We start from the raw sequence: 20480 nt of genomic DNA, 5'->3' as shown, positions 1-20480 counted from the left end.
TGCACACTCCCCACCACTGAAGGGACCTGACCCCAGCCTCCAACAGGGGCTCCTAATGAGTTTTTCATCAGTTTAACAAACAGCAACTGCTGTCACCCAGTAAGTTTCTGTTGTGATGATTTGGCAGCTGAGAACCCATCTTCCTTTTCTTTTTTCACTCTGTTGTTTAAAGACAGAACCTCAATTTTTTTCAGGTCTCTGGGTTACTGGGAAGGAAGACTTTTGAAAATATATATCCCAAATCTCTTTCTATCTCCACACTGGTTGAAATTTTGCCCCCTGCTGTCATCTAGAACTTCTGGATCTCCCTGAATACTTTTCAAAGCATTACCCCCACTATTTAAGTCTTTGCCAATTTCTTTTGTCCCGTTAGTGATCGTGAAGTCAGAATTCTCTACCACAACACACCTGGGAAGACACAGCCTTAACCATAATTATTTCCAAGGCCATTCTCAACTTCAGAAGCAAGCCCTGCTCTCACTCTTCCCTCCTGCCTTCCTACCCCCTTCACGCAGAGAAGTCTGGCCTTGGCTTCAGGAAATGGGTCTCACTTTCTAGCTTACATCAGAATCACCAGTAGGGCCTATTGAAACAGATTCGTGGGCCCAACCCCAGGCTCCTGCTTGGGTCTGGGGTGAGGCCCAATAATTTGCATTTCTAATAAGTTCCAGGTGAGCGGCTGCTTCAGCTCCAGATATTGTGACTTGAGCAGCACTACGGCATAGTGAAAACTCTCCAGGTGAATCTGGTTGAGATAGTGGGCCCACCTCGTGCAGAATTACTGGTTTATTTCTCCTTCTCTCCAGAAAGATCAATGTTTCTTGACTATTTCCATCCCACCAGCAATGCCAGCTGAGCTTGAAAAGGGCTATGAGGAAGTTTCCAGACCTCAAGGAACAAAGGAGTTGGACTCAAATAAAAACACACAGCATTCCAACTCATGTTCACGTCACCGTTCCACCCACAGACAGGTGAGTTTTCCACACTGGCTTTCAGTGGAGGAGGTGTTTGCCATACTCCTTCCATAAAGGAGATAACATTTGCTAACTTAGAAGCTTAAGGATATTTATTAAGTAACTATTGAATTCAGAGTTCTCTGTTTCTTGAGAGAAACAGAGAACCATGGGCTCTAGTCTAGTTGAATAACCTGGCCAAATCACCTTATGGCATTTTGTGAATAATTAGTCTTCTCATTGGTAAGATGAAGGACCTTGTTCCCTTGTTCCTTCCTTCCATTAAGAAGGAACCTGAGAGGCCCTGACTGGTGTGGCTCAGTGGATCAAGTGCTGGCCTATAAATCAAAGGGTTTCCGGGTCGATTCCCAATCAGGGCACATGCCTGGGTTGCGGGCCAGGTCCCCAGTAGGGGGCGCACAAGAGGCCACCACACATTGATATTTCTCTCCCCTTCTTCCTACTTTCCCCTCTGTCCAAAAATAAATAAATAAATCTTTAAAAAAAAAAAAAGAAAGAAGGAACCTGATAGGATCCCGGCCCTAGGGCTGGAACATGCCTCACCTGGTGAGCCAAGTGATCTGCCTGGTCTCCCCTGCCAGGCTCCAATGTGTGTTTGCTGCATCACTGAAAAAATGAGGCAGCTTATGCCATTTTTTTAACACACCAAGTGTAGTGGGCTGAATAATGGCCCCCAAAGGTCTCCAGATCCTAATTTCTAGAACCTGTCGATGTTGCCTTACATAGCAATTAAAACTCAGCATATATGATTAAGTTAAAGGACTTGGAGTTGGAGAGATGATCCTAGATTTTCCAGGTAGCCCTAAATGTAATTACAATGGTCCTTATGAGGAAGGCAGAGAGATCTGATGACAGAGAGGAGGTTGTGTCATGACAGAGGCAGGGGGAGAAAAGGCGATGAGATGTGAGACCGTGAGCCATGAAATGAGGACAGCTTCCAGAAGGTGGGAAAGCAAGGAACAAGTTCTCCCTTGAGACTCCAGAAAAAATGCACCCTGCTGACACCTTGATTTCAGCCCCATTAGACTCATCTCAAACACTGAACTGTAAGACAATACATTTCTGCTCTTGTGAGTCATCTAGTTTGTGGTAATTCGTTACAGCAGCCATAGGAAAGTAATACACCAAGCTCAGATCAGAATGATACTCTCCTAGTTCCTAAAGTGGAAGATTTCAATGCCAAATGGGGGCTCTTGGCCCATGGAATCACACTGCCTACCCTTCAACATCAGAGTTGCTTTTCTTTAGATTCTAGAGAGTTTCATGATTATCTATTCAAATGGCAACTTTTTGACAGGCCCTGTGCCTTAGTAGCTAAAGGGTTTAGCCCAAGACTCATTGTATCATGAGTGCGTCTATTTAAATGTCACTGGGCGACTGCCAGCTGTGCACAGGGCACCTTGAGAACAGGACTTAGAGTTGGGGAGGGGTGGAGGGAGTGGTCTGGGAGTGGGTGGAGTGCCCAAGCCTACTCCCTCAGTCCCCTGTGTGACTCCAAGTCCATCCTAGGACTAGAGACATGTGATCTCATCAAGGCCCTGGAAGGACATTTGTGTTGCTATTGTAGGGGAAGCTCCATGACCTGTCATTTCTGACTCCACCATTAGTCCTGTAGCCACGGGGACCCACCGATGCACCAAACACAGCCTGTATCCGTAACCTTCGTGCACTGTCTTTGGCCCCGCTATCTCTGGCAGCTGACGACCTTTTCCCCAGGGGTCCATGGTGATAACTCTAATCATGGAGCACTAATACCTGTTTAAGGAAAGGCCTCCTCTGTGGCAGTTGCCTTACACACAGTATCTCTAGTTACTACCAAAACAATGAAAAGTAGGTATTATTATGATATCTTCCTATGTATGTGTTAGCTGAGGGTCAGAGATAAACTATTTTACCCCAAATCATATAGGTGATCAGCAGTGGAGCCCAAGTTCAAACCGGGGTTGGCCTGATGCCAAAGTCTCTCTCTTTTGTTGTATTATTTCTGACCCCAGGAAAATGTACCCCAAATACTTAGCATAGTGTTTAGCATATGGTAAGGTCTTAATTAATGTGAACTTTTATTATTATCGTTATGTCTGTGATGTGTGCGTACATGGAGTACAGCAGCCCCACAGGTTTGGCGACCTGGGGCTGAGCAACTGGAGACAGTCTTTTTGGCCTTTCCATCCCCTTGTCCCCAGAGTGCTTCAAAGCCACACAGATGTCTGGCTTCTTCATCTTCATCTTCCCACATATCTTCTTGTTTCTAGAAATGAGACAATAAAGGAGCCGTGGTCAGAAGGGGAGTGAGTAGGGGAGGTACATGCATGGAGAAGCCCTTGTAGATTGAGCTCCTCTTCACCAGCATCCTGCCAAATTGACCCCCTCTCGTCCTCCCTTTATAGGCCCCTGTGCGGGCCTCTGTGACTGCATTGATATAATCCCAGAAACTCCACAAACTCCCCTTCAAGCACATACACACTGCTGTCTGAGAAGCAGAGGAGCTGAAGGGTGGTGGGATTTGGGAAGAAAGTGAAAAGACCCTCTCCTGAAAATATATCTTTTCCCATCTTGGTACTAGAACACCTCAGTATTAGTGGAACAGCTGGGGCAAAAGGTTCTTGTTGTGATGTTGCAAACAGCTCTTTGAGAGTTCTGAGCAGGTGAGGTAAGCGTGGGACACACATGGTCCCTTACCCTTAGCTCTGACCTGCAGCAGGCATCACCAGTTGACCATGGTGCTCTTCTCCAGTGACCCCAGACCAACCAGCGGACTGTGACACACTAGGAGACAAACATTTGGCAATGGCATGCCTTTGACAATGGGGTGCTTCCTAAGCTGTGAATCCACTTAGCAATTTCTGAATTCTACCCATCCATTAATGCCTAGGTCCCATCCTGTTCACTTGGGAAGACTTCCCTAACCATACTGATGCTCGTCTTGCCTAGATTCCTTTCCTTTGGTATGGATTATACTGAGGGCATGACCCAGATTTCATGGGGATGAAATTTGACAACAGCTTTGCAATATTTTCTGTATAGAAAATGGAAAGATAAGTCAATTTTTCCTCTAGGTTGATTCAAATGTGTTTAGAAAGTTTATTTTGGCTTCATACTCATGATTGATAATGTCACATATATCTTCTGGGTATACTCTACTTCGGGAAAACCATTATTAACTTTCTGCTGCGTCTAAACAGAAATAGTCTTATGTTTGGTGACATTCATTGACCACATTGTCTTCAATGTCCTCATGTCATCAAGTTTAGTTCTAGGAAGGGAGCATCTAAATATCTAAAAGCATTGTGGCCGACCTGTCACCCTGTGGCAAAGGAGACCTGGCAGATAGATCCCTTGGAGCACCAAGGTAGGAATGGTCTCTTCTGAGCACTGTGGTCAGGGCATCCTCCATGTAGGCAAAGCCATGTTCTCTCTGGAGGAGGGGGCAGAGTGCCCAGAATCAGTATTACACAGAAAGCTGGAGGCAGAGCCGGGACCAGAAGCAGGTATCTATACTCCAAGTCTCTTGTGCTCCCTCCTATCTGTTTAGAAAGCTCAGAACAGTCTGGATACTTAAAAAAAAAAGGATTTAGTCCTAGACCCTAGGATTTAGTCCTTTCACCACATCTAGTAAAATACCTGTGAGAATTCAAGAACATAGTTTTCAATGATGAATGAAAATGAACAAGTGAGTAAATGAACAACACATGTCCAAGTGTCTCCAAAAATTCTGGTTGCTCTTTTTTCTATATTCTTTGTACCAATTTGTGTACATTAATGTGGCTTATTTAACTGAATTTGAGGCTTATCTTTTCATCTGCTTGAGTTAAAGTCTTGGTGAAATTATACAGTGTTAGCATTGGAAGAGATCCTTAAGATAACATTGTTGAATCTTTCTTCATTTCTAACAGAGAAGGAAACTGAAACTGGAAATGTTTCACCCATCATTTAGGGCCGCAGAATAGGGCCTAGCTCTTCTAAATCCTAATCCCAACCTCAGCCTCTTACCACAACTATGCTCTTTAGTATTTAATTTATTTTTGTAATATATTTTATTGATTTTGCTATTACAGTTGTCCCAATTTCCCCCTTTCTCCCACTCTGCTCAGTACCCCCATTCCCTCCAGCATCCCCCCACCTTAGTTCATGTCCATGGGTTGTGCATATAAGTTCCTGGACTTCTCTATTTCCTATATTGTTTTTAACATCACCCTATTTTGTACCTACCAATTTATGCTTCTTAGTCCCTGTACTTTTCCCCCCATTCTTTCCCTTCTCTCTCCTACCTGATTACCCTCCAAATGATCTCCATACTTATGATTCTGTTTGTGTTTCGGTTGTTTGCTTAGTTTGTTTTTTTTTCAGATTTAGTTGTTGATAGTTGTGAATTTGTTACCATTTCAATGTTCATAGTTTTGATCTTCTTTTTCTTAAATAAGTCCCTTTAACATTTCATGTAACACTGGCTTGATGGCGATGAACTCCTTTATTTTATTTTTATTTTTTTATTGTTGTTGTCTCCATTTGCCCCCACCCCAACCATCCCCCACCTCCCACCCTTGATCCTACCCCCCTTTAGCTTTGCCCATGTGTCTTTTATACATGTTCCTTGACAACCATTTCCCCTAATCCCTTCAGTATCTCCTCCAATCTCCCCCTGGTTATTGTCAGTTTGTTCTTTAGATTTACCTTGTCTGTGAAGTACTTCATCTTCCCTTCAATTCTGACTGATAGCTTTGCTGGATAGAGTGATCTAGGTTGTAGGTCCTTGCTTTTCATCTTGACTACTTCTTGCTAGTCCCTTCCTGCCTGTAAAGTTTCCTTTTCAGAAATCAGCTGACAGTCTTATGGGAACTCCTTTGTAGGTAACTATCTGATTTTCTCTTGCAGCTTTTAAGATTCTCTCTTTATCTTTAACTTTTGGCATTTTAATTATGATTTGTCTTAGTGTGGTCCTCTTTGGGTTCAACTTGTTTGCACTTCTTTGTGCTTCCTGCACTTGTATGTCTATTTCTTTCCCCAAATTAGGGAAGTCTTCTCTCATTATTTTTTTCAAATAATTTTTGAATTTCTTGCTCTTCCTCTTCTCCTTCTGGCACCTTTATGATTTAGATGTTGGTACTTTTGAAGATGTCCCAGAGGCTTCCTATCCTATCCCCATTTCTTTTTGTAATTCTTTTTTCTTCTTGCTGTTCTGATTGAGTGTGTTTTTCTTCCTGATGTTCTAAATCATTGATTTGATTCCCAGCTTCATCCCCTTTACTGTCAGTTCCCTGTAGATTTTTTCTTTATTTTGCTTAATGTAACCTTCATTTCTGCCTGGGTCTTTTTTATGCTGTTGCCATACTTGATGAGTTCTTTGAACATCCTGATAACCAGTGTTTGGAACTCTGCATGATAGGTTGGTTATGTCTGTTTCATTTAATTCTTTTTGTGGAGTTTTGTTCTGTTATTTCATTTGGGCCATATTTCTTTGTCTCCTCAATTTGGCAGCCTCCCTGTGTTTGCTTCTGTGTATTAGGTAATGATGTTTTGACTCCCTGTCTTAGTAGCATGGCTTATTATAGAACATAAAACCTGTAAATTGTGTGGGAAAGAGTCTTAGGTGATTGCTAGGATGGGGCAACCTGTGTCGCTGCTTTGTGGCTCTGTGTTGGGGGAGGGTACAGAGAGGGGACAATGATGCTGCTTGGCTTCTGGAGGTTTGCCTGGGTGGAAGCTGTCCCCCAGCACTTGCCCTGTTTCCAGTCACTTCACTTTCTCCCTGTATGCTACTTGTGCTCTTCCCACTGTTGCCCTGGTGCCGAATCTCAGAGGAGGTGGGTCTGTGTAAGTTCTAAGTCTGTGTAGGTCCTTTAAGAGGAGTCTCCTGAGAATCAGGCAGTTTCCATGGCCCCAACTCCCACTGTTTTTTATAGCCCCAAATTAATGGGGATTTATCTTCTTGGCGCTTGAACCTTGGGATGCTGGGTGGTCTGGTTTGGGGCTGGCATCCCTCTCTCCTGAGGTATCCCTCCTGATTTTAATCCACCACAAGTGAATGTAGGACCACCAGTTCCACCCCTTCTCTGCATCACTCCTTGGCTCTGAGCCTCCATGCCCCTCTCTACCTCTCTCTGCAACTCTGCCCCTCCTACCCATCTGTAAGAGTGGGGCTTCTTTAAATCCTTGGTTGTCAGACTTTCACATGGCTTGATCTTCTGATGGTTCTGGGTGATATGTATTTTGTAGTCTAGCTGTAATTTTTTCTGTAGTTGTGCGAGGAGGTGAAGCATGTTTGCCTACACCTCCATCTTGACTGGAAGTGGGCCACTGCTCTAGTATTTTAAAACAAATGTTTACTGATTCCTCTTAACAGGCTCAGATTCAGAATCCTCTCACCTGACTTGAAATCAATCACTTCCACAGTTTCCTGCCCTCCCTTAGTTTTTATTTAAGACATGGAGTATTAAATGTGTGTGTGTTCAACATCACGGGAAAGCAAAGAAACAGGGTCCCTCCTCTTGAAGAATTTATAATCTAGTTAAGAAGAGAAACACCTCTATGACCTTTGTCATGGCAGGGCAGTCTTATGGGCAAATTCCTGTTGATTTCCTCTGAACTCAGTGTGAAATAAAAGTTGTTTTCTTTCTAGAAGGTATTTTTTTTTATTTTAATGAGACTTTTGAAGAATGGCATTCTAATAGTTAAACTGCTTCAGCAAGGCTATTTATCTAAACAGTGGAAGTTTAACCACCTCAAAATGGGGCTGCCACTTTGGAGGGTAATGTTCTTTAAATGGAGCATCATGTTTGGTGACTGAACTAAGTAACCACACAGAGTTGTTGTATTTTGTGTTTGTATGTCTCGGGGGTTAAAAGTTAAGGGATGTGGCTGGGACAGCACAAACCAAATATTTTCCCAACCAACTGCTATGGCATGTCTCATGAGAAATAGCCTCAACCAGTCCTGGGAAGTGGTCAAGTGTGATGAAGAGCATGGGATTTTTGTTACAAAACATGCATTTAGCATGTTTCTATAAATATTTCTGGAATCCTTAAGATATGCCAAGCACTACTGAATATTCTGATGAGGTAGCTGTGAATAAGAGGGATAGAGAGCCCTGCTTCTATGGATAGCACCTACATCACAGTGGGACAGCTCAGAAACAGAACTTAGGTCAGGTGGCTGGAAACTGCAGGAGGGTAATAGAGCAGAGGGTGAGGTCAGAGAAGCAGGCAGGGGGCCAGACCACATCAGGCTTTGCAGGCAAGGATATAGAATTTGGTTCTCACTCCAAAGGCAATAGAAAACACTGAAGGCATTTGAGTGGGGAAGTCACATAATCTAATTTGCATCAAAGGTAAAACTATTGTTGATGCTGTGAGGAGAGGGGATTATATACAGGAACGAAGAAGGAAATCAAGAATCAGTTAGGATGCAATGGCAATATTCCAGGTGAGGGATGGTGGCCTCTGAACAAGGTGGGGCTGTCACACAGACAGACCTGGCTACTTGGCTCATGGCTAGGTGAAGCTGGTCAACTCAGCTTGCTGTGCCCTAATTTCCTCACTCATAAAAGTGGATCATAATATCCATCTTGGAGATTTGTTGGGAGGATAAAATGAAATGAAATAGAGTGTCCAGCACATACAAAGTGACATTCTACAAAGCCAAAGGATGGGGCGCTGGCAATCTAGATGAAAAGTTAGCTGACTATGGCTCACTCGGCCCAGGGCTTATTTCTGTTAATAAGTTTTATTGGAACATAGTCATGCCCGTGGTTTAGGTAGCCTTGCTTTCACCATACAATAGTGAAGTTGGGTAGTTGTTAACAGAAACCTGTATGGCCCGTTAAACCTAAAATATGTACTCCCTGGCCATTTACAGAAAAAGGTTGCTGACCTCTGATTTAGATGGTAATAAGGAGGAGGAGGAAAGTAAGAGAGATGAACGATACCTGTACACCTGGGAGGCAGTGCGTTCAGAGAGATAATTAATGGCATGTCAGGTCCTATATTTTTCAAATGCTCTTCAAAAGAAAAGGCCCCCTGCTGTAAAAAGGTGATTTGTAAAATGAGGCATTTGAAGTAAATTTCAAGTGTCATTGTCACATAAGCCAATACATCGTACTACATAACAGTTACATAGTGTCTCTATATTTCCATTCTATTCATATTTTACATTTATTGATGAACAGAATAGAAATATAAATTTTCAAATTCAGCATAAAAGAGGATAAGCAAAGGAAAAGATGCATATCAATAAATTGGAAGAGCCATAAATAAAGAATTCAGCCAGGGAGTCAACAAATACTACTTTAGTATCAAAATGTGCTAAGTTAATGCTAGGAGCTGGGACATACAATGATAAATAGGAAAGTCTCTCTGCTTTCATGGGGCTTTGAGTTTAATGTTTCCTTATGGGTAAGACCTGTAAGACTGTGCCAGTGTCTATGTATGAGTAAAGAAAGACCTTCTCCTTCAGGACACTAAAAAATATATTGATTTTCTTAGACTTTAATTGCCATCTGCCAAAAATATTAATATAAATATTCGACTCTACTATAACTGTGATGGGAATGGTGCTTGGGTATGGCATCCCTTTTCAGTATAGAAACTTGTTTTGTTATATGTGCAAGAACCACAGTTATGTGTTGAAATGAGAAAGTCAGGATAATATGGAGAAGAATAGCACTGGGCTGAAGATTACCAAGATTGCTTTGCTAGTTATCAGTTTTTATTAAGTCAGTGATCCTAATTATGGTTGTATTAGTATCCTGAGAGTGTCCAGAAATTTCATATGGCTCTCCAAAATTTACAATGTGACATTTAAGTAACCTATATATTATAACCAAAAGAGGGGGCAAGGGAAAAAGTATGGCAAAATAAAATGATCAGTTATTATCCACTGACCAGAAATTTTTGGCACTTCCTAAGGGTGTATTTGGGGGGAATGTTGGGAAGTGATGTTCATGTGTTTCTATTTTTTATTGATTCTGATTTATTTCCAGATTGAATTTAAAAAGTCAGATTTGAAGTCCAAGGTCCTATGTCGCATAGTGGTATACAATTAGAATTCCTAGGTGCCGAAGTCCCGCCTGAGGCCATTGGAAACAGCTTCATAAAGCACAAAGACTGAATCAGGCAATTCCACTGGAGCTGGGAGCAAAGCATTCATGGACTAGGTCAAAGGGCTACTGATTGTATTTTCCCTTTGTTCAGGACAATGATGAAAACATACATAGGTTCAGGGAGCCTGGCTCTGGTTTAGCAGAATCAGAACAGGGGAGAGTAAAGAAGCAAGAAGACACTGAAAGAAGCGTATGGGAAGGAAGAAACTATTCTAATTGAAAGTCTGTTCCTCTTTATTCTCCCAAATGTTGACTTAAGGTGTCACCTCCTTGTATTCCTTTTCCCCTGTGTCTTAGGTGCCGCACCAATGAACAAAGCACACTTTCTCTTTCTCTTTCTTTCCTAAGCTCCTTCAACTAGAGTCCACAGTTCATTTCACCAGGAATTTGGGCAAGGGTAAGAAGGAAAGGCAGCTTTTCCTTATTAATGTGTGACTGCAAGTTACCAATTTATTTCCTGTTGCTAATTAGTTAGTTCTGCTTTATGTTAACTTTCTATGTGCATTTCCGAGGTTGATATACACCATTATTCATGTTATCAAACTTTATTTATTTTTGAAACCACAGGTGAAAGAGGAATTGATAAAAAGTTATTGTAATCAAAATGTTCAGATAAGGTAGACTTCCCCATACCGATCTTTAACCTTCCTATAAGGTTTATTATTATTATGAAGTGAGTTATTACTATGAAGTTTATTATCCCATGTCACAAACTACTTTGTGATTGGGTTTTTTAAATCAATAGTTAGTTATCTCAAATAAGTTCAGTCAGACAATGTTTCTTATTCCATAGCAGATATCAGAATAATCTCCATTTCTGGTCAAATGTTTAAGAAATTTAAGGAATTAAGTAATGAAAGTAGGCACTCAAATAAGTTATTTAACCATATTCCACATGGGATTGCAAAACTTAATAAATAAACATTATACTCTCATTCCAGTTGACCTTGATAAAAATATTGCTAAGCCATCATCTTTATTGTATATTTAGAAGTATGAGTTTTTACTCAGTTGAAACCATAAATGGGGAGAAAGGCCAAAAACCACAAGAGTGAAAACATTTTGGTTCAACTTTGTGCATGGTGAGCTGTTTTCCCTCATAAAATTTAAAAATTAAGGGATATCATTCCGTATACAATCAGAGTTCCCTGAGTAGTAGTAACCAAATATATATTTCTCTTATTTGGTAAATGCTTTTCTATTATTTGCTTCTTTTATGAGATAAACACATATATATATTTACTAATCATAATCTATTGAAATTAAAGAAAATTTTCTCACAGGTGAAAACTTTCTGCATTAACTCTTGTTTGTTGATTGCAGATTTTGTAGACACCATGAAAATCAGCTTTTCCCTCTTGCTAATGGTAAAGTAGAAAATTCCCACTGTTTAGAAATAATCATGAGTTAGCAGCTAATTATTAGGGTAGAAACTAGTGAAAACAATAGAATACCTACTGGAAGTTGTGGAGAAACATTATAAACGTAGAAGCAGAGTGAGGGGCAAAAAGGAAGTTCATGCAGTCCTCCTTTTGCTGGTGATTCTTGAGATAACATCAGGTGGCTTAAGAACAGGGCATTATATAATATTGAATTATATAATAAGACACTTCCTTTTTGTTCTTTTTCAATCCTTCTGTTACCACTGAGGAGAAAATTTGTATCTAGTGCCAGTATTCATGCCCCCTTAAAACTTGCTAAGAACAAAGAAAGAATCTCAGGTAGAATAAAGAATATAACAAAAAATTAATATCTTGTTTTTATCATATTTACTGCAAGTGCATATGATTTTCCATGAACACTGTAAGATAATGTTTCTTCTAAAAATAAAATCTGTTTAATAAAATCAGAAATGAAAGAGGAGAAATAACAACTTACACCAAAGAAATACAAAGGATTTTAAGAAAATATTGTGAACAACTATATGCCAACAAAGTGGACAACCAGGACAAAATGCATAAAGTCCTAGAAACACACAATCTTCCAAAACTAAATCAGGAAAAATCAGAGAATCTGAATAGACAGATTACACCTAGTCAGTGAAAATGGAGCAGTAATTAAAAAAAAAACCTCCCAACAAACAAAAGCCCTGGATTAGATGGCTTCATAGATGAATTTTATCAAATACTTTGAGAAGAATTAATACCTCTCCTTTTCAAACTATTTCATAAAATTCAAGAAGAGGGAAGGCTCCCAAACTCTTTTTTACAAGGCCAGCATTATTTTAATTCTAAAACCAGATAAGCACACCACAAAGAAATAAAATTATAGGCCAATATCCCTGATGAACATAGAAGCTAAAGTCTTCACAAATATATTAGCAAATTGAATACAGCAATGCTTCAAATATCATACATCATGATCAAGTGGGATTTATTTCAGGAACACAAGATTGGTACAACATTTGCAAATCAATAACTGTGATTCACCACATAAACAAAATGATGAAAACCATGTGATCATATCAATAGATGCAGAAAAAGAATTTGATAAAATCCAGCACCCATTTATGATAGAAAATCTCAGCAAAGGGGGGGATAGAGGGAACACACCTAAACATAATAAAGGCCATATATGACAAACCCACTGTCAGCCTCACACTCAACAGGCACAAACTGTAAATGTTCCCCTTAAGATTAGAAACAAGACAGTGATGTCCACTTTCACTTCTCTTATTCAACATAGTATTGGAAATGCTAGCCACAGCAATCAGACAAGAAGAAGAAATAAAATGCATTCAAATTAGAAAGGAAATAATAAAACTGCCTTTATTTGCAGATGGCAGCATACCGTACACAGAGAACCCCAAACATTCCACCAAGAAACTACTAGAACTGATAAACAAATTCAACAAAGTATCAGGATAAAAAAATTAATATCTAGAAATCAGTTGCATTTTTATATGCCAATAATGAACAAACAGAAAGGGAAATTAAGAAAATAATCCCATTCACAGTTTCTTCAAAAAGAATAAAGTACCTAGGAATAAACCTAACCAAGTATGTAAAAAGCCTGTACATGGAAAATTATAAGACACTGGAGAAGAAATTGAACAAGATAAAAGTAAGGGGAAGCACATACCATGTTCATGAGTAGGAAGAAGTAACACCATAAAAATGTCCTTATTACCCAAAGCAATCTATAGATTCAATGCAGTTCCTATCAGGGTTCCAATGATGTATTTCATAGAACTATTTTAAAATATTTTTAAAATGTATGCGGTATCACAAAAGCCCCTGTATGGCAACATTAATTCTGAGAAAGAAGAACAAAGGTGGAGGAAGCATGCTACCTAATATCAAACTATACTATAAGGCCATAGTAATCGAGACAGCATGGCACTGGCATAAAAACAGAAACATAGATCAATGGAAGAGACTAGATTACCCAGAAATAAACCCATAACTTTATAACAATTAATATTTGATGGAGGAAGCAAGCACATACAATGGGCTAATGATAGTTTGTTCAATAACTGGTGCTGGGAAAATTGGACAGATACATGCAGAAAAATGAAACTAGACCACCTTCTTTTGCAACACACAAGAATAAATTAAAAATGTATCATGGGCTAAAATGTTAGACCAGAAACCATAAAAATCCTAGAAGAAAACATAGGCAGCACAATTACAGACATTGCTTGTAGCAAGTTTTTAGCAGATATATCTCCCCAGGCAGGGAAGAAAAAATAAACCAGTGGGACTGCATCAAACTAAAAATTTTTTGCACAGCAAAGGAAATCATAACAAAATAAAAAACCAACACATAGAATGGGAGAAGATATTCACTGATTGGTCAAAAGTTAATATCAAAAATTTATAAAATACTTACAAAACTCAACACCAAAAAACCAAACAACCCAATTAAAAAATGGACAAAGAACCTGAATAGACATTTCTCCAAAGAGGACATAGAGATGGGCAGTAGCCATATAGAAGGATGATCAATGTCACTAATCTTCAGAGAAATGCCAATGAAAACCACGATGAGATACTATCTCACACCTGTCAGAATGGCCATCATCAATAAATCAACAAACACGTGCTGGTGAGGATGTGGAGAAAGGGGAATCCTTTTGCACAGTTGGTGGGAATGTAGGCTGGTGCAGCCACTGTGGAAAGCAGTATGGAGATACCTCACAAAATTAAACATGGATCTGGTTTTTGACCTAGTAATCCTACTTCTGGGAATATATACAAAGGAACCCAAAACACTAATTCAAAAAAACATAAACACCCCTATGTTGATTACAGCATTATTTGCAATCACCAAGATATGGAAGCAGCCCAACTGTCCATCAATAGATGAGTGGATAAAACAACTATGGGACATTTACACCATGAAATACTACTTGGCCATAAAAAGAAGAAAATTTTATTTTGTGTGACAGCACAGATGGCTCTTGAGAATAATATGCTAAGTGAAATATGCTGGAGAACATTATACTAAGGGAGATTGTTTTAGTTGGAATTGTGAGTCCTTACGTGATAGCTGAAGACTTCATGTGACAAGATCCCAAAGAGTCAGTGCATCCTATGAGAAGTAAGAAAGCCAGTCAGAGAAAGACAGATATCATGTAATTTCACTCATATGTGGAATCTAATGAACAAACTGAACTAATAAGGAAAATGGGGACAGACTCATAGATGGAGAGCAGGATGACAGCTGGTTGGGGGTGGTTAGGAGGTGGAGGGATTGAACAAAAAGGAGAAAGGGCTCATGGACATGGGCAACAGTGAGGTGAGTGCTGGGGGGCATGGGGAGATATAAGGGGACTGAATGGTAATGGAAAACAATAGAGATTACAAAATAAAATAATTGCTTAGATAATAAGTTAGTTTAAATAAATAAATAAATAATAAAAATAATAAAAACAAATAAATAACCAAAAATAATGTGCAAATATGCCATATATTGTGAAGAGACTGACTTTGGAATATACTATTAGAGTCCTTTAAGTAGAGATTATATTATCTTTACCCAGGCTTCTTCTATTCTTTTTTTCTCTTCCTGTCTTCCCTCTCTCCCTCTCTGTTCTTTTCTACCTTCTATCATTCAACAAAATATTCCGAGCCAGAATATAATGTGCCTGGTGGGCACTGTGAACCCGGAAATACAAAGACTACATTATCTCTGCTTTCAGCCTGCTCAGTTTCAGTGGAAACAGACATGCAAACAATTATACTACCTTGAGAAATGCGATGTGCATGCAAGGTATGGTGTAGCCCAGAGCAGGGATACCCATGCAGGAAGCAAGAGAGGTATCAGGTTTCGACCTTGGGAGTCAGTCCTATGAAATTTGGTCCAAGTTCATAAATATACCTTTGATTTACTCAGCAAATCTCTACTGAGCCAGACATTGCATTAGATACTGGGTATTTGGGCTGAAAAAGATACAATTGAAGCTTCAAGAAGCTTTTGATTTCAAGGGGAGACAGCCAAGAAAAGCAATGGTTATATAGGTCCATATCTTTTATCTGAAACCCATGAAGGCATATGTGTTTCACAATTCTGAATTTTAGGACATGAATATGGTGCACACAACTGTATATTATATAACACTTATAAAAGGGTCTGAGACAGTACCCCATAATTAAAACATATGAGCATTCACACTAAATGAAATAAAGACTATTCCTGTAAATAGCCTATATCAATATTGTTCAGGTTGCGTGTTTTTATAATTTTTAAGACTTCTAAATTGTAGAAAGGTGTGAAGCTATTCTTCAAAACAATTAGAGATATGGTGTAGGATACTTTTGGGGAACAAAGAAAAGACAATGAACCCCATTCTAACAAAAAAAAGGGGGTTAGAGAAGGGTTCATAAAGATGTCTTTTCTGAATAGAGTCTTGTTGGGTGAATAGGAGTTGACCCAACAGAGATGATGGAGGAGGAAGAGTATGGAGGTTTTCTAGGCAGTAGGACAGTTGGTAGGAAGGCAACAACCTTGGTGTTTGGGGCAAGTGCAAGTAATTCGGACTGGCCATGTGTGTGGTTTGCCTGAGACCGAGATGGGGAAGGGCACGGGAATGCTGGGGAAGGACAGCTGACAGTGGGCGGAAGCAGTGGGGAGGGACCCTTGCTAAGTCGAACCTTTATCCTGAAGGATAAAAACAGTTACCAACAATTTTCAATAGTGTGTGAATAGACTTGAAATGACAGAAAAATCATAATACTGGATGAGAGCTAATGCACTAGACAAAATAAAAAGGGGATTGTCATTATTTAAGTGGGAGATGATGGAAAATACAAGCAGGCATGGTTTGGCACACAGTAATTACTCAATAAATTGTAGCAATTAGAAGGTTAAAGGCAGAAATGTAGTGGGGGGTGGATTAGAAGGAAAATTTAGAGAGAGTTCAAGGAACGATTTTAGACTTAGTATCTGATTGGACTGGGAGGGAATAGGGCACAGTGTCCTCTCCTTCATGACCTCCAGGCCTCCTTCTCTGGCTTGGAGGCCCGTGTTGCTTGGCATTTCATTTGGACATGATGAACTATAGGTTTGGGGCTCAGGGAAATTGTCTTAGTTGGATTTGTGAGTCCTTATGTGATAGCCGAAGCCTTAATGTGTCGAGATCCCAAAGAGTCGGTGTATCATATGAGAAGCAAGAAGGATGGGTCAAAACCCTACAAATACTTAAAGGGGAAGAGAAGGTCACTGACACCCATGTTAAGTGCCCTTGAAGATCAACTGAGATAAGGGCTAGAAAAATCCTTAATGGATATGGCAAACAGGAGATAAGCTGTTATTTGAGAAGAGCAGTTTTAATAGCTGAGGAGGGGCAGAGGCCCACTTACGGTGGACAAAGTAGTATGCAGGTGAAAAGTAGGGGCACTGTGTTGACTACTACTCTTTGAGATACTTGGGCTATGAAAGAAAAAACAGAGAGAAGGACAAAATTAGAGGCAGTCACAGACTATCGGCTGCATGGAAAGGTCTTTGGTTCAGCTTTGGGTTTTTCAGGCAGGAGAGATGCTGCCAGATGCCCAGTCCTGACTTATAGTCGGCTTTTTTGGTTGTGTTGCAGTGTCTCTGGAGAAGTGTCTGTAACCTCAATGCAAGTGGTTCTCCGAAACAGCCGACCACATAAACAGACCAGACTGGAATAGCGCTGCAGGAAAGCTCGTCTCTCAGGGCAGTCTCCCAGGGGCTGCTTCTTGTGCTACCTTCCTATAGAGCTTTTGCACCTTTCTCCCTCTATTGTCTACCTGACTGGCTGTTTGCCACTTGTTTAAAGCTGTGCTTATGGCTGTATTGGTACCAGTGAGCTAGCTTGTCAGGTACCTGTGTTTGCACAGGATTTATTAATGTGATACACCTCCCAGCTACCCCACTCATTTTTGTTGCCTGTATTGTCTGCTTCGCACATCTGTTTGAGCTCAACCAATGCCTCTGAGTGGCTGAAGCACTAGGCTAGGCACAGTGGAGATAGAAGACAGGGCCTTTGCTCCCCCCCAGACCTTATAATCCAGGGCGTGGGACTGTACTGTAAGTAATAACAGTGGCTCAAACTTTTGGGAGATGTAGAACTTTCTGAACAGTTGAGGAAAACGCTGTACTTCCCATGAAACAGCACATGGAGTTTAATATAAAATTCCAGGGCTTTAAAAAATGTTTGCTAAATTCTGAAGTGATTCTGAAACATCTCAAGTGAAGAATACCCCAACTAGAGACATTGGTCCTCTAATGGTGGCTTCAGCTAAAGGAGGGTTCCCGAGACTCAGTTTCCAGATGGTGCTGCCTGTCTTGCAAGGATATTGTGAGGACTAAACGAGATCATGTAAGTCCAGGGCACAGCACAGAGTGCAACATCGAGCTGGTGCCTCAGAAAGGTGATTTCAGCTTTATGGGTCTTATGGAGGAAGTAAGCCAGGGGTTAATGGGAGGCACAGCTAACTCACTGCTCTCTGGTTAAGGAGCAGCTCTGCCTCTGGCTGCCAGTAGCTGACTAAAACATTGATATTTCAGTCATTCCCTACCCATCGCTAGAATTTTTGCTTTGCCTGAGTCCTATGTGAAAAATTACTGTTTTTGGTTTACGTAATTGGAAAACAAACCTTACGCACAGTTGCTTAAAAATGGAACTGGATCCCTACCATGAATGGAAAACATGCTTTCGCTTGAAAGTAACAGTAACGTTAAACAGTGAACCTAAACAATAAAAACTTAACAATGCTACAAATTCTAGTTAGATGTCAGTGCTTACCTAAGGCTTTGAGCCTGGAGCCTGCTCTTTAAGAGAAGGCAGGTAGTGCCTGAGAAGAAATACTTTCTTGTTGTAATTAGAATTGAAAGAGAATTGAAAAGGGACTAACTTTCTAGCCAGTGTGATTCACTGTCATTCAATGCCCTGGCCCAGCTCCATCTCCCGACTAAACGCATCTCCCATGACTTCGGCGAGAGGTTCTCCCTGTGGGAGACACTCCCTGCGGGGCAGAAGCGCCCTCCCCACCCCTCCCTGCACAGACGATTCTGTGGGGGCTGCAGTGTGAAGGCAACCGTCCCTCAGCCTTGGCCGGGACAGGAGTTCCGCAAAGCCTTGTCATTTGAGCCCCTAGACGCAGGGACACTCAAAGGTCCTGCCCCTATTTCCTTGCTAGATCAGGCTCAGCGCCTACTTCACGCCCCAGACGGCTCTAGTTTTATTTTTTAATCGGGCAGGTAGCCCGGACAATCGAGGCGCTGCTGGGACATCAGTGGGGTGAAAGGGACACTATTGAACCTTGGTTTTGAAGCGGTTACCTGGCAAACACTGCTTCCATATAGATGGTATCCTGTAGATTGATAATAAAAAAGCAAAGGGGAAATTGCCTAATGGTGATGTTATTCACTTACGCTTGAATAAGTCTCAATTAATCAATAATCATAGAATGTTATTATTCCTTTGTTATAATGGAGGGGACTAATCCAGCAGCCCGCGGGAAACGGCTTTCCCTCGCTCCACCGCGGAGCTGCCTCCGCTCCCCTCCTCCCCAGGTAAGGCCCCCGCCGCTCAGCCGCCGCCCCTCGGTCCCGCCGCCGTCGGACCCCGGGAGCCCCGGCCGCGGGGCCTGCTCACCGGCCGGGCAGCCGCGGCCGCCGCGTCCCCACCTGGGCCGGGCCCGCCCCCCGCGCACGGGCCGGGCGGGCACCTGGCGGGCGCCGCGGCGGGCGGGGGAGGAGCCCCGGGCGTCGCGGAGGCGCGCTCGTCGCGGGAGCCGCAGCCGAACTTTTTCCCGAGAAGTCCCACGTTTAGGGGAAGGAGCACGGAGAGGGAGGGGAGAGCGGATTCCCGGAACGAGCCGCGGCTGCAGCGGCCCCACAACATGGCCTCCTCCGCCTCCTCCGCGGCCGGCGCCGGGAGCCCCCCGCCTCCGTCGCAGGTGAGCGCCGCGCCGCCCTCCTACTTGTGGCTGCCGCCCGCGGTGGCCGCGGGGATCGGGGCGCGCGGGAGGCCGGGGCGGGGGTCTGGGAGACCGCGGGGGCGCTGCCGAGAACCCCGTCCTTCTGGGGGTGCCGAGCGGCGTGGAGGGGGACCCGGTCCCCGTGGGTGGTGCGGGGCTGAAGTTGCGGGAGGCTCAGGCTCGTAACCAGCCCCAGCGCCCGGGCATCTCCTCCGGAAAAAGGAGGGAGGACCCGGGGGTTTGGGTCTCGTACTTTACAACCTTCGTGCGGAAGAAACGTGCGGCCCGGAGCGCGCGGGACGCCCTCACCTCCGCCTCGCGTCCCCGCGTCCCCGCGTCCCCGTGTCCCCGCGTCCCGCGGGCCGCTCTGTCCCTGCTCTGCTGGTCCCTGCCACTCGGTGCCAGGCTGAGCCTTTCGTAAAGGGCACCGCCACGGCGGTAGGCTGCGTGTTCGGCGGGGAGGAGGAAAATCACCTGGTTCTCAAAGTTACCTTCAGACTTAGGCTGTTTATTTTTATTTGTGAAGGTGAATCGAGGTGCTTCACTTAACCCAGTGAGAATACAAAACATAAACATCGGAACATAGAAAAGTGCAGGGCAGTGCGGATGCAGTGGCGGAGCAGGGGGCGGCTGGCGGCCGGCTCACCTTCTCCCTGCACCTTCAAGCGCCTTCCTTGCACAGGAAAGTAAAACCAGGTGCATGATGCGCAGAAACACAGCTTCAGAATAAAGCTCCTTCCTTCCATCGCACACCCCTCTTTAAGCCCAGAGGCATTTAGCAGCGTTTTCCAGCTGCCAGGTGTGTATAATACAGGATAATTGGTTTAAAACACTCGCGCATATTTGCCTGTGCGGAGAATGTCTGCGGAAGGGAACGGAACGCAACTCAAGCGACTGTATTTGTCCTTGGAGAGGGACCAGGGACGGGTGGGAGGGAGGCTTACTTTCACAAACCTTTTGGGACTTTTTTTTTTTTTAACTTTGTGTGTGTTAGCTGTTTTAGAAAAAAGAGAAATACTACTT

General features: G+C 42.4%; 1 protein-coding gene across 1 annotated transcript; it reads right to left on the bottom strand.

The window, feature by feature from the left end:
• Nucleotides 1-3032: 3032 nt before the first annotated feature.
• Nucleotides 3033-20159, bottom strand: LOC119045271 (uncharacterized). The gene is made up of 4 exons (XM_053664030.1): nucleotides 20104-20159; nucleotides 19461-19900; nucleotides 11350-11454; nucleotides 3033-3222 (listed from the first exon to the last, which is right to left on the bottom strand). Coding segments are annotated over exons 1-4 (603 nt in total). The 3' UTR covers nucleotides 3033-3220.
• Nucleotides 20160-20480: the final 321 nt, after the last annotated feature.

The sequence above is a fragment of the Artibeus jamaicensis genome, unplaced genomic scaffold (genome assembly GCF_021234435.1).
Source record: "Artibeus jamaicensis isolate MK-2021 breed Jamaican fruit bat unplaced genomic scaffold, CSHL_Jam_final contig_332, whole genome shotgun sequence".
In the NCBI taxonomy this organism is placed as follows: domain Eukaryota; kingdom Metazoa; phylum Chordata; class Mammalia; order Chiroptera; family Phyllostomidae; genus Artibeus; species Artibeus jamaicensis.
This window is presented reverse-complemented; position numbering and strand designations above follow the sequence as displayed.